The sequence below is a fragment of the Carassius auratus genome, chromosome 25 (assembly GCF_003368295.1).
Source record: "Carassius auratus strain Wakin chromosome 25, ASM336829v1, whole genome shotgun sequence".
Taxonomy (NCBI): Eukaryota; Metazoa; Chordata; class Actinopteri; order Cypriniformes; family Cyprinidae; genus Carassius; species Carassius auratus.
The window spans coordinates 11,798,731-11,813,266 of record NC_039267.1 but is presented as its reverse complement, the minus strand read 5'-3'; the positions used below and the strand labels follow the sequence as shown (position 1 = coordinate 11,813,266).

General features: G+C 38.8%; 1 protein-coding gene across 3 annotated transcripts in view; it reads right to left on the bottom strand.

The window, feature by feature from the left end:
* The window catches only part of LOC113043329 (transcription initiation factor TFIID subunit 4-like), a 39,081-nt gene that overhangs the window by 6,592 nt on the left and 17,953 nt on the right, over window positions 1–14,536 (bottom strand). For all 3 annotated transcript variants that reach the window (XM_026202623.1, XM_026202622.1, XM_026202624.1), the window contains exon 13: window positions 13,531–13,650. In XM_026202623.1, coding sequence (XP_026058408.1) covers window positions 13,531–13,650 — 120 coding nt within the window. The remainder of the gene's footprint in view (window positions 1–13,530; window positions 13,651–14,536) is intronic.

Here is a 14,536-nt window from a genome sequence, read left to right as displayed (position 1 = left end):
CATGTGTGGGTGAACACGCTCAGGGCATTTTGCCACTATCCTAGTGGTGCGTTAGAGATGGAGCTTGTTAAGCCTGCATAAATGTGTAAAGATATGGATGAATATATTACAGATGTGAGCATTAACATGCCCCAGGCGCTGAGAGAAATGTATTTTTTTTAAACCACATTAGCTGTGGAGTGGAATGTGTAGGGTGCAGAAGCTATCTTTGCGAGTGTCATTAGGGTTAAAGTGTGTTGTAAACCCTTGAGTTGTGTTTGTGTGTGTTCACTGTGTGTAGGACAGCAAACACCTCCAGAGGAACTGACTCCAAACCCTGAAGAGATGAGGCAGCTTACACTTGTAGGTTTCTGAAAGCCATGAATTGAGCAGAACGGCATGAAACCTTCAACCAGATGTAAAGGTCTTAAAATCTTCAAAACAAGCACAAGCAGCGTTGCTCCAGAGCTACCCTAGAATTGAGAAGCCCTTCAACTCAAAGTGACCAAACCTCCACAGAGAAAATGCTCTCCAGACAAAATGGAGGGGGAAAAAAACCTTATTACTCCACCTTATTCCTCCAAACGACTGTGAGCACTTCTGGCCTCTAAAGGTTAGAGAGTGCCTGAGGGTGCTGTGTGTCTCCAGCGTTTGGGGAAATGACTCGCCTTGCCTCTGCACGAACACAGCCCAGTCTCTGCAGAACTGCAGCCCGGGGCCACACAACCCTGCTCTACTTCACGTTAACCCTATACTAGCCAGCTTTTTGATGGCGGCCTTTTACTTTGATCCAGGACCATCTAACCTTGTGCAATTATAAAACTATGAGAGACATGGCTGGGTTTTGAAACGGGCCACTTCAACCACAACGTCTTCATGGTTTTATAATTCAAGAAGATGCAGAGTTAGGGTCGCACATACTGTTTAAAATAAAATTCTTTATTGGCATTGATGGTTCCCTGAGGAACCTTTAACATCCATGGAACCTTTTAATAGTTCTTTAGAGTGAATAAAGGTTCTTTATATAATTAAAGTGCTCTTTACACAAAGACAAAAAGTGTTCTTTTAAGAACTGTTCACTGAAAGATTCTTTAGGGAAGCCAAAATAGTTCTTATGCTATTGCTGCAAAAAGTTTAAGGACAGCACACAAGTATAAGGCTTTGGTAATTTTTCCAGCCCATTTAAGACACAATCCCAGTTTTTGGTTTGGTATGTATTAACCATGGATTAAATCTGTAAACTAGTTGACACTACACATAATTAAAAAGTCTTGCTTTGGGGAAGGGGATTTTCTAATTAGAGAAATGGTGGCAAAGCTGCAGTTTCTTTACCTCCAGTAGAGTTGAGGAGCTGAGGGGCAGAGCTGGGATAAAATCCAGGCCTGCGGCCCCAACCAAAACACAGGGCTTTGTGGTGTTCCATCATTACCTCACCACATAATTAACTACAGACACAACAAAATGTAGCATAATGTATGCATGCTAGCCCAACTGGTGAAGATACTACCACAAACCCTTAATCAACCCTGAACCCAAAACACCAACAAATACTTCTCTGATGGGTTGTTTTCTTCAACCTTCAGTAAAGGAATAAAACTGATAGCTTCAAACACTGATGAATCCAAAAAGATAAAACTAAATGCTGTGAAGACAACTGATATTCTGGACCATTGTTTTACCATGTTGCTATGCAGTTTCTAGGGTGGTCTGGATCTAAATAACCATAAAAAATATCTTAGAAACTACACAACTAAATGCTAAAATTACCCAGAATACTACTAACAACTATAGAAAACATGCAAGGCATTCTAGTTTTTTTTTTTACCATGTTTATTTGTTTGCTAGTTTAAATTCCTTGGTGTACTTGGTGGTAGCTTACCACATTTTCCAAAAAAATAAAAACACTTTAAGTCTCCAGTACCATAAATACAGCATGTTTTAGTCAATGGACCAAGCACCTATCATTGGCATGTATCAATGTAAGTTCTCAAACCTGCCATAATCATTGCTAATAACCATTGAATATATGACGAATGCCAATTCAGACTAAGTCAGCCTCAGAAACCACTGGGAAAATCTTGAAAGCAATGCAAAAGTGTGGCATGTGTGCCAAACACTTGGGTCAGAGGATGTCAGAAGATGCCACATACTGTGAATCATCTGGGCTGTGGGAGTTGACATCTCCTCCAGACCTCTCCAATTCTGTTTTTCTTCTTCAGTTTTAAGCTTAATTTAAGTGTCTAATTTGACACCCTGGCAACATAATTCATTCGAATTTGTGTGGTAAATATCCATGCTGCAGATTCACAACTATTCTGCACACGTTTTAGAAACAGCATATCCCTTTCTTGCCCTCTTTCACTCTCTCAGCACAAAGAACCGCGATGCTTCAGGCAGCACTTGCGGGAGGAACCAACATTCTGCCTACATCTGCGTGCAATTCAAACAGCTCTCCCACATTGTGTTGCCTGTACATAAAAAAACAGCACTTGTCAACAGCTTACATGGCTACAAGGTACACATTAAGCTTGAGGGCAATGCTATACAAACACACAAAAGTAGCTCAACAAAGATTGTACCACGATGGTCTTTAAAACACTCTTAGTTTGGAGTACAAAAAACGTTCCATTTAAAGTAGACAGGGTGGTGAATGACTGCACTAATGCAGATTTTGTGTCTTACATAACTCTCAAAATAAGTTGATATGACATTTTGTTTATCATTGGAATGGATTTAATATACATAATGTTGCCATTACGTTATGAACAGCAAAATGTATGCCTACTGTGTTTCAATCCAGAATAAACACAGTGTATAAATGGCAATAGTATGAGCTGTAATGGTAGCTGAACAGCTTGAGGGAATCAGGAGGGTAAGCCAAGATGGTGCCAATACCCCTCTGGCTTCTACATACACAGAGGGTCATTGCGGTAATATGAAACAGATTATTTACACAACCAACCAGAGATCTCTGGGAGTGGGGGAGAAAGAAAAAACGTAAACTTAAAAAAAAAGTGTATATAACCATTAAGATCCACAGCTGTTTTTACTCTTTAAGCTATCAACACATCTGCACTCTTTTTCCATAAATGCAATTTAATACAAATATAAATGGCAATATAAAAAAATAATAATCAACCCTCAAAATTGCAACATAGTATATACTACCCTCACGAAAACAACTGTGGAAATTCCAACAGGAAATGTAAAATAATAATAATACAAAAAATACTACGCTACTGAATCCTTGGATAAGACTAAATGATTTGCAACTGTGTTCTGGTTAATAAACTAGTAAGATTTACATTTTAGGTTTAGATGCTAATGCTTAAAACACAGCCTGTGTGACTTATGTGAGGTTGTAACTTGTTCCAACTGATGAAATGGAGTGCGAATAAACTAAATGTAAGGAAGGACACGAAGAAACGGGAAGGAAAGCGATAGAGAGAAAATGAGAGAGAGAGAAAGGAGAGAAGTGGTAGAGTACGACTTGAATTTAATATTTCATGATTGCCTGAAGGATTTTTCACAGATCAATGTGACTCTGTACCCAAGCCAGTGTCAGCCAGAGAGCGTCAGGAGAAAGCAAAATAGCGCGAGAGAGAGAGAGAGAGAGAGAGAGAACAGTTGAAAGTAAGAGATATATGAAGTAAAAGACAAAGAAAACTAGAAGCATAAAGAATTTAAAAAAAGAGAGCAAGAAAGTGACAGTGAAAGAAATATTTGGCTCATCGGTTCAGGAGACTGTTAGTCTTCTAAACACCAGTGTGTGTTTGCTCCATGAGAGATACACCCTCCACTGCCTCCGTGCCCATAGGCTTCACCAGAGGCACACATTACCTCCATTAATGGGTTTCCATTTGAGCAGCAGAAAGGAAGCCAATAACCTATCCACACTAATGGATTAGCCTACATGTAGGAAACCTCTGCAGCTAATCTTGGACCAACTGTTTCCTTTCTTCACAAAACAAACAGAAGAAACAAAGGATGTCACCATATGTGAGAACAAAAGTGAAATTATTGAGGTAGAAACAGCTATATGAGGCCAATATTTTCAAAAGAGCTTCCTTGTTCTGACTGGCATCACTGAAGACAACTTTCTCAAAACTCTTGCGGTTGGAGGGAACTTGGTGAGTGTTGTCCTTCCACGGCCATCATGAACCAATAAACTTACCATTTTAATTAGTGAAGATTAACAAGGGAGGTAATTAATTTCTGAGATGGGCATCTTAAAAGCGCCAAAGGCTTGACTTTGTTGACGGAGCCGAATGCTTTTTCATTGATGTGGGCAAAATAGAGGGGCATCATTATAAGCTGGCAAAAAGCATGCACTTGCATTCTAAAAGAGTCGATGGCTGAAAACGTTCCTCTTTGAGGGCTATTGTGATGTTATTATTGGAACTAAATGTAGAGCACCTTATTTGTCTCACCAAACACCCCACAGAATCTTCATTAGCCGTTAACAGGTACATAAAGATGAAATGATGCTTTGAAGCATCGAAGCAAACAGGACAACAACAAAAAAAACGGCATGTCTCAGGCAAGCTGAACATGAACAGGTCATGAAAACAGAAACATATGGTAGGACTGCCATTCGTTAAGTGCAAAAGTGCAACAAAAGATGCTTAAGCTGGAGCAAGAACACCACCAAAACCCCAGAGCAATGGAGGAAAAAAATATGTTCTTCTCTTCTCTAAAATCCAGACAGGTATACAGTTAGATGTTTCGTTTGAAGCCAAGATAAGGTCAAATGCATTTATAGTCTGCCCTAGTTGCCAATCTGAGCATCATTGAACCATCATGTTAACTTCTCAAGCACACAGTAGGAATAGCAAATTCCATCTCCTTCAAGGCACTTTTCCTTGTGGAGAATGATGCAATATTCCACTCCTCACACTTCAAGAGTTTTCTACCAGTATTCCAAGAAGAACTGAAAATGTTCTGGAGGCCCTGTTCCTCATTTGATCATAGCTACATACTGCAAGGGATTTTCCATTTTGTCAACTCCCCGTACAATCTACAGTAAGTCCATTGAGTGTTCATTGACTTCAAAGCTTTCTATTATGTGTTGTAGGTCAAAACGGATTGATGATGTTTATAACAGAAGTTAGCTTTACATTTTTCATAATAAAACATAATATTCAGATCTACAAATAAATATTTGATGGTTAGAAAAATTACTATAAATTGCATAATACAATAAGAATATCATTTCAATATCTGGCTCCAATAAAGGATAATATTTCTGATATATCTTCAATCGAGTTCTTCCTGAAAACAACAAGACCGTAAATAGCCCTCCAATTTAAGATCATTTTCAGTCTAAAACTCGGATTTATCTGGGTCGAACAAATAAACTCAATTTGACTTCCCTTAATATATTGGTTGAAAAAAATGCCTGTCAAAGCAGGAGTTGATCAATATAAAATTAAGGAAAACAGAACACATCATCACTCTTACAAAGCCCTTACCACTAACAAAGACCTTCCTCTTCTTGCAATGCTAGCCTGAGGTCAGAAAGAGGCAATTTTTGGCACTACGTTATTCCACGCAACCTCTACAAACTGATAACACACTCTTCATGCTCCTCCTTATCATGTCAAAACACATGCAGATAACCCACAGATAGCACACACAAGACTCATCACATCACTGTGCATGAAAAAACACTGGAGCACCAATCAACCAGCAAAATCTGCCACAAGAAACAAGAGAATCTGTATGAATTTTATATTAATGATTTATCTTTAAACTTTAATGTTAGCAAAACAAAAGATTCGGAACATGGTTCTATGGAACAGTTGTTGAACTGGAGGAGGCTGATCTGAATGAAAGTTAGATGCAGTTGATCATAAGAAAGGGCAAAGTTTAAAGGAATACTCCACCCCAAAATGAAGTTTTGTCATTAATCACTTACCACCATGACGTTCCAAACCTGTAAAAGCTTAGTTTGTCCCCAGAACACAATTCAACATATTTTGGAAGAAAACCAGGAGGGCTTGTAACTGTCCCATATACTGCCAAGTAAGTTACACTGACATGGTCCAGAAAAGTATGAAAAGCACCATCAGAATAGTCCATCTGCCATCAGTGGTTCAACCATAATGTTATGAAGCATTGAGAATACTTTTTGTACACAAATAAAATGAAAATAACAACTTTATTCAACAATTCGTCTCCTCTGTGTCTCTCCACATCAGTATAACGCCATTTTGGAAAATATGAGTTGGAAGCAGACAGCATATGCTCTTTTGAATTAGCGGCGCAGCTAGAATGCGCTGTTTTTTTTTTTTTAAATCACAATGTAAATATACGTAGAAAACGTATACTTGCAGTGCGTCTGACACAGAAGACCTTAAGCTGTGCTTCCAACTTATATTCTTCAAAATGGCACTACAGTGATGTGGAAAGACAGTGGAGACATTGTTTAATAAAGCCGTTATTTTTGTTTTATTCACATACAAAAATTATTCTCATCACTTCATAACATTACGGTTGAATCACTGATGGCAGATGGACTATTTTAACAACATCTTTCATACCTTTCTGGATCTTAGCCTTTCTGTCTGAGCATATAACGGGCCGAGCCGCTTAAACTACTGTGAAAGGAAATTATAAACTACCAGTTTTTAAAGGCCTTATTATGAAGCATGTCACATGTTAAGAACAAATTGGATTAAGCACTTTCTCCGCAAGAAGCACAGTCTGTGTCTTCATATTATTTCTGATGTGTTCGTATTAAACTACTGTATATCGATATAAACTGTATTGCCTCATATTGAATCACTTATAAAGAAAATATCGATATATCGTACAAACTTGATATACTGCCCAGCCCTAGTAGTTTGATCAGATATTTAAAAGGCAAGCAAGCAAAACAGTGCACAAGTTACTAAAGTTATTTGACAGTAAGGAGAGCGAGAGATGCGTAATAGAGTGAGTGAGAGAGAGAGAGAGAGAGAGAGGAGAGAGAGAGTGTCAGAGCAAAATTATGGGCATTGACTATAAACATTTATTTTAAATGACAAGCATACACGATTAAAGCAAAAATGAAACTAGCAGACTGTGTGGAATATGCTAGGCTAGAAGTGTCTCTCTCATTCTGCACCAATGCAAACATGTTTAGTTTGCTTTAAAATTATGGTTTTTATTTATTACACGAGGGTCCATGTATAGTCAGTCCATCCAGAAAACGCGATTATGCGATCGCGTGATTTAATGCATAATCAGCCAAGGGCCGCATATTTATGCGGTGGTCGCATTTTTTCAAATATGCCGCACTTTCGCCACATAAATTGCCGATTTCAGGAAGCAAAATATGCAGAGGTAGCATGATTTCTTAATAATAATAATTTTCGTTGCAAAAAAGTCACATATATCTTAGCAGAAAGTTGAAAAATGTTGCGTTTACTTCACACAAGTAAATCGCCATTATTTCCCAATGGGAACCTTATGAAGTGACGTAATTGGGCGACGTGAACATCATCTGCGAACCCCGCGGTGAAACCAGGGTGAAGGACGCAAATCATTCTCATCTGCCAACAAAAGTAAGCGCAAAAGACCGCGCAAAGCAGTTACCCGGTGTGTTACATGACAGTGAGGGCAAATTATTTTGAGAGAGGGATGAGGAGGAGGATGGCGAATGATAGGCCAGTGTTCATTTTCACAGTGGACTGTTGAAATGTTTGAGCCATGTGTTAAGGTCTGAAATAAAACTTAAATATTATGTGATTTAGTATGCTTGCTTATCATAGGAAGTCATAAGAAATGACTCTTTACAGTAAGGTAGTAGCCTAGTGAGAACAGGGTGTATTTTTCTTCAAACCGCAGTTTTTGCAAGTTCCCGCAATTTCATCGCATAAGATTGCAAAAATATCCCACATATTCCATCGCATTTTTTAAGAAAACCTGCCGCAAAATCAAGGATTTTTGCCCGCAACAATCACAAAAATAATCCGCGTTTTTCTGGAGGGACTGTATAGTGAGCGTGACGCAAATTAAAATCACCAAAATAGTATAGCGTACTCATATAATGCATAATGTGTGGTTCCCTACATTATTTTAGGAAAATGTTTTGTGATTATAGTATTATTGAGCATCTCCAATGGAGCAGCTCTAATGCACCATTAAAATGAAAACAAAGTAACAAAAGCTTATATATTACATTTTAACAGGTATAATTAAGTGTGGAAAAAGGAAATATCTAGTTTACTAAATCTGTTTGCTAAATGAAGCCAACTAACATGATTCTTCTTCTTACTATTAATATTATTTTGTCTCTATAGCCAACGTTTGTAAAAAAAAATTACAAATGCTGTAAAAATACGGTTATCTGTATCGGTATCGACAAGTACCACAAATGAAAGTACTGGACAAAAATTAAAGTGGTATCGGTGCATCCCTAGTATTAGATGACAGCAAAGGTAACCTAAGTGTAAAAATTTGTAAAATAGCCTGAAATAATAAAATATCCAACAAAATCTATCAATACCACTAATAAATAATAAAAGTATTTGATCTACTGTGTATCCCTATCTGTAATTTGTCTTTAAGGTCCAGAAAACAAAGTCATATAGGTTTAGGACAACATGAAGGTGAGAAAATTATGAAAGGATGTAAATTTTTGGGTGAACAACCCCTTCAATGATACATACTGAACAAGAGCACACTCTCAGTTCAATGACTGGTAATGTTTAAACTCCATGCCACTGCTGCAAAAGCTGTGCATTGGTAGTGCTCATTACTGGCTACACATTTCAATCTGCCTTTGGTATTCCACGTCTGCACCCCCCATTCAGTCTCTGCCCTCTGGCCGATCTGGCAGAGGGGGAGATTTTAATTGTGGCTATAGAACTCTGCACGGTTCTTTGCCTGTGAGCGAGCCCTCACTTCAGTGAGTGAGAGCTTGCTTTAGTGATATTGGGTCCAGTCCATCCCTTCAGGCTGCTTTTAATGGCCCTCTCCTCTCTTTCATAGCCGGGGCTGAGATTGTTTTCCATGTGATGCCTGTTAATTCTGCTGCAGGGAAGGGCAACCGTATACCCATCCTTCTTTTTTTGTATGAGAGATACATTTCTTCTTGCTTTCCGTCTCCATTTTTCCTTCTCACAATACTCACTTTTCTCGACTTGAGCTGAAAGTTAAGGACAACATGTTACACTTACGGAATATATGCAGACCAAGAAAGTGCTTGTGGTTTGGTTGGCATCAAGAATCACTATAATTCGTCCTATATTAGGAAACATCTATACCAACACATATTAACATTGTTTATTATAAGCACATGGTTAAAGGGATAGTTCACCCAAAAATGAAAATTACCCCATGATTCACTACCCCTCAAGACATCCTAGGTGTAGGAAAACCATGTGAAGAAGTAAATTGTTTTTGCTATACTCTACATTTTATTAGTCTTAAGATGACAGCGCAACAAATATGGATGTTTTTCACACAAACTCATTGCTTCACTTCAGGTGCACCCAGAGCCATGTGGAGTACTTTTTATGATGGATACACTTTTTTTGTGCTTAAAAATCTTGATCCCTCATTCACTGCCATAATAAAGCATGGAAGAGAAATTTTATTTTTTAACTCCAAAGAAAGTCCTATAAATACTATGGCTTGAGGGTGAGTAAATCATGGGGTAATTTTCATTTTTGGGCGAAATATCCCTTAATGTTTTGCCGTCTGCCACTTTAAATGCTCTTTTCAAAGCAGGATGAATTCTGATTGGCTGGGGATGTGGTGGGGGGTGTCCCCCTCGGAAGAAATCATGGTCCGGATGTTGGTGGGGGGGCCCTTGGTAGAAATCGTGGTCCGGGGGCACATAGTGCGCAGAATTAAAGGTGCAGGGACTTGAGCCCAACCACACTGCCCTCTCCCCATGCATGCCACTGGACTTAGAGACCATCATTACTTGTCCTCAACATGTAACTGGCCAGAAAACTCATGGTTCATTGGCGTCAAAAACCATGGCAACCTTCAAGAAATATAACCGTAATAATACAAGAAGTGCACCAGACACAATACAAAAACATCTTCTCTTCCTGTTTTTCCACATGGATTGTTTCTCAATCTGTTGTCCTCTCCATCGCCCTGGCCTCGGGACTGGGATGAACATGTTAATATGGGCTGCTCATGTTAGGACAGCTCAACTCTGAACCCTCATGTGTGATCTGCCCGTAGGCTCAGTCTGGTATGCAGGCCCACAGGAACTCAGCTGCCTTTATTACAGTGTGCCCTTCAACTCGCCCTTCAGAAACATCCTCATCACCTGCCCTTGTGACTAATCTACCCTCGAGCGGGTCCTGCAGGGCTGCCCTCTGGCCTAAATGCTTCATGAACCCAAAGACAGATGGAATAGCCTTCAAACAACAAACCACCTCGAGGGCGTCTATGTCAGACAAAGAGCAAGCAGAAAACGCCACCCTTTCCTTAACCGCTGTAAACAAGAGCTTGTACATTTTATCCCAGTGAAGATCCCTGCAGAATGACACCACAGGAAGCTTTTGTTTAAAACTGAACGTGGAGCAAGGACAAGGTATTTTGCTGTCAGGATGCGGGGGTGGGGGAAGAATGAGTGGAGCCATTATGACATGGCTGTCTCCTGCTTCGGGCCATGCTGCCCTTCAGGCACATTGCTGTGGAGATGAAATCTCTGACTGGACCCTTCAGAGCAGGCCCAGCCACGGACCCCTAGGCGAGGACCGACCCCTTTAGAAAAGTCATATTCACTTTGCTCCACATTGAGGGGGTGTGTGTGTGTTGGGAGGGGGCAGTGCCGAGGGCAACGTTGAGTTGGATGTGAAAGACAGAAATGATGGGATGAATATGAAGAGAGAAGACGTCTCTTTGACTACATTCTGGACATGTGAGATGCAAATGTTCCTACCTGTGATGCCAAAAATTCATCTGCGAAAGCATCAGGTTTGCTGATCTGTTTTGGTTATGTTTTATGTGGGTGGATGAAGGTTATCCATAGTGAAAGAGGTCGGCAGTGCATTCACAGAGCATAAATAATGCTTTTATTTGGTTATTTATGCTCTCCATAAAGGGACATTTAGTGCCCTTCACAGCAGCAGATTGCTGAAATGCTAGTAAAGAGAAGATCTAAGCCATGTGGCGGGTCATTAGAACACAGCCCCTACTGTCATTATTGAAAGTGGTAATGATCGTTTATGTGCGATATCATCTGACATGTCTCTTATTGATAATATGCCATGGGCAGCAGCATGTGAAGACCGTATTTACAAAGAAATTAAAATGGCAATGGCTTGATTTACTAAATAAGCAAAATTAAGCTTTGCTCAAGCAAAAAATTTAGTTAGCATGTGACTGGTCGGGGCATTTGTTACGACCATAGATTTTTATCTTATTACCAAGATGCCAAATTCTTTTTTGTGCATGTGTTAAAAAAAAAAAGTCATATTTAATAGCTGAATTCCAAATGAAGAACAAAAATACAAAATACTCATTATAATCAGTGCTACACTGGATGCGGCATGACACGACAAGTAAAATCCCTGACAGTAAACTGCCTCATCCCATTTATGAGGTACTGACACAGAGTTCAGATGTCCTGTGTAGACAGACTTAACCTGTTGTGACGCGGCGATTGTAGTATTTGGTTTCCCAAGAAGGTCCCAACAACAAAATTAGGTTGCTGAATTCATAAACTGTATTTTCCTGCTCTCAGACTTGCCAATCTAAACTGAACGCTGTGTATGGTGTTTGAGGTAATTGTGAATTACCATAAATTTAAAGTCTAGTTAAAACAAATTTGCAAATACTACTGTTATTACACTTGTATTTAATACTTTGTATTATGCCTGTTATAGAGTGCATGACGTCACGTGCATTACCGCCAGTGGCAGTAGACAACCTGACACGGCATCGTTTTCCCAACTGTTGCTCCATAACTTATGGTCATACCAATGCAGGTTAGTCATACAGATAGAAGCAAATCATCATTTAAAACTGTAAAGCTTTTGTAAAATAAAGAAAACTTATTTTTGCAGCCACGCTTTTTTTCTGTGAACTATGGAGCGCATTACAATTATCCGAAAATCAGCAAAAAAAATTTGTTAATGATTTAAGTGAAATATATTTTGTGTACAGGCCTATGTATTAATTTTTTACATAGCCTTTATAGTTGTATTGTTTTCTCCGTTCACAGAAATGCTGCAGGTGCATGATGTGACCTTGTGTAAATCAGTGTTTTACACTGGTTTCAAACAAAAAGCTGCATGTTACCTGCGATTCATTTTCACTTAAATGTCAGCCTAATACTGCCAGCTGGTTCGTGACATATCCTGGATAAACTATAATGCCGATGCATTGCCATTGCGACTTACCTATGATGAATTTACAGCTGAGAGCAGCATTTCACTCGTTGGATGACTATGCTGTCTGACAAACTATATTTTTCATGCTTTTTCTGATATGTTGACGGCTTTAAAATAATCAAAAATTGGCTAATAAATATCAGTGCCAGATACATCGGTGCGTCCCGACTTATTTAGGGTCATAACATTTTTAAATGTTACTGAAACAAGTATCTTGAGGTCACCAAGGCAGTATTTATTTTTATGAAAACAGTAAAAACAGTAATATTATGAAATAATAAAAAAAAATTTATATAACCTATAACATAAAATGCTGATTTATTGGTCAAGAAAACATTATCATCAATATCATTTGTTATAATTTTGTGGAAAAGATTATAGATTATTTTTAAGATCAATGAATAGAACATTCAAAATAACCGCATTTATTTCAAACGGAAATCTTTTGTAACATTTTAAATTTCTTCATTGTTATGATACTTTTTTGGTAACACTTTAGGGACCAATTCTTACTAATAACTAGTTGCTTGCTAGCATGCATATTAACTGCATACTGGCTGTTATTAACACTAATAAAGAACATATTAACACCTTATTCTGCATAACCATGTTTTAGATCACTTAATCTTACCCAATACCTAAACATAAGTACCTTACTAACTATTAATAACCAGCAAATTGGAAGTTTGAAGCAAACAACGTAGCTAATAGTTAATAATGAGACTTGGTTCCCAAATTAAAGTGTGATTCCAAGTTCTACCAAATTTTACCATAGATTTTGACAACATTTGAAGTTCTTTGTAATTCTCACACAAAAGTATAAAATCTTTTACAGTCTTTATTCCAATTCATGTTTCTATTTTATGTTTATAATGTGAACCATCTAAGATCTGGTTATTTGTTTTATGGCTTTTAATTCTTTATGTTTTTATTAAAGAATGATGAAGAATATTTTTTTTAAAGCATCTAAAACTGGACACTGCTGCACTATTTAAAATCTTGCCAAGGACGACGTACATTTTGTATCCTTAGGATTTGCTTTTGTTGTCCATTCTGAATATTCGCGGGATTTGAAAAATTCCTTTCTTGGGACTTTGAGAAGTAAACATCTTACCCTTCAGGAGCTGACATGCTTTAATCTACTTGGTGTTGGCTCACATGAACCTTAGTATGGAGGTCCATATAAATAAGGGCCTGAGGGTCTTACCTCTGCACCTGCTGAGGCCCCAGGAGAATCAAGCTTGCGTTTCTTGCGGGGTCCGATGGCGGCAAGGGCTGTGAGGTTGGCATCCCGCTGTCTCATCTGGGCGAGTTCCTGCTGCTGCATCTGAATGGCAAGAACATCAAATCAATATTAACTGCATGAACGCTATATCAAAGCCATTCATGAGAAACAGACAATTTATACATAGTGTAGGTCTGTGAATAACAAGTTCCTAAATAAGCATTACTGTGTATTACATTCCCTTACACAAATTATCATGTTCAAATATTTGTATGCAGTGTATTTTACATTTATTCCAAACTGCCCCGAAGAGTTCTATAGAGCAAATGAAGCTCCGAACATCACGCACAGCTTCAATGCAGCAAATAACTCAGAGCTTTTGCCATATCTGGGTGCTTAATTCAATTTCTTTCCACGAGGGAACGAGGGAGAAAGTGAGTGAGTGTTTGAGAATGAGAGAGTGAGCGATTTTCAAAAAGCACAGCCTGCAGGTAAAGTCATCTCACCCTAGCAGGCAGTGACAGAGCCAGCCACGCCGGGAGGGGTGGATGAGGAGGGGGCGGTGCGTCCTCTGTTTTTCCGCTCAGAGTGAGCGCTGCCGGGCACAGAATGCAGAGTCCTCACCTCTCCTCACCCTGACACTTACACCACTGTGGCCATGAACTCGCAAAAAAAAAAAACCCCACTAGCAGCAAGAACGGCTTTGTGTGTCATCAACGGCCCCATCTGAAAGTGTGTTCACCAAGCCACAGCGGCCGCTGGAGTCATGAAGTGAAGTGGGGGACACAAAAGTATAGGGACACCATCTTCTAATGAACAGGTTTGACTACTTTAGTCATTTCCATGAGTACAAATCTTAATGTTTAAGCATATAATAAAATTCTAGGGAATTATGTTTTTACTAAATTACTAAACCATAATCTGTTCATTAGAAGGGGTGTCCCAATACTCTTTTCCATATAGACGGTGTATATACTTATACACACAC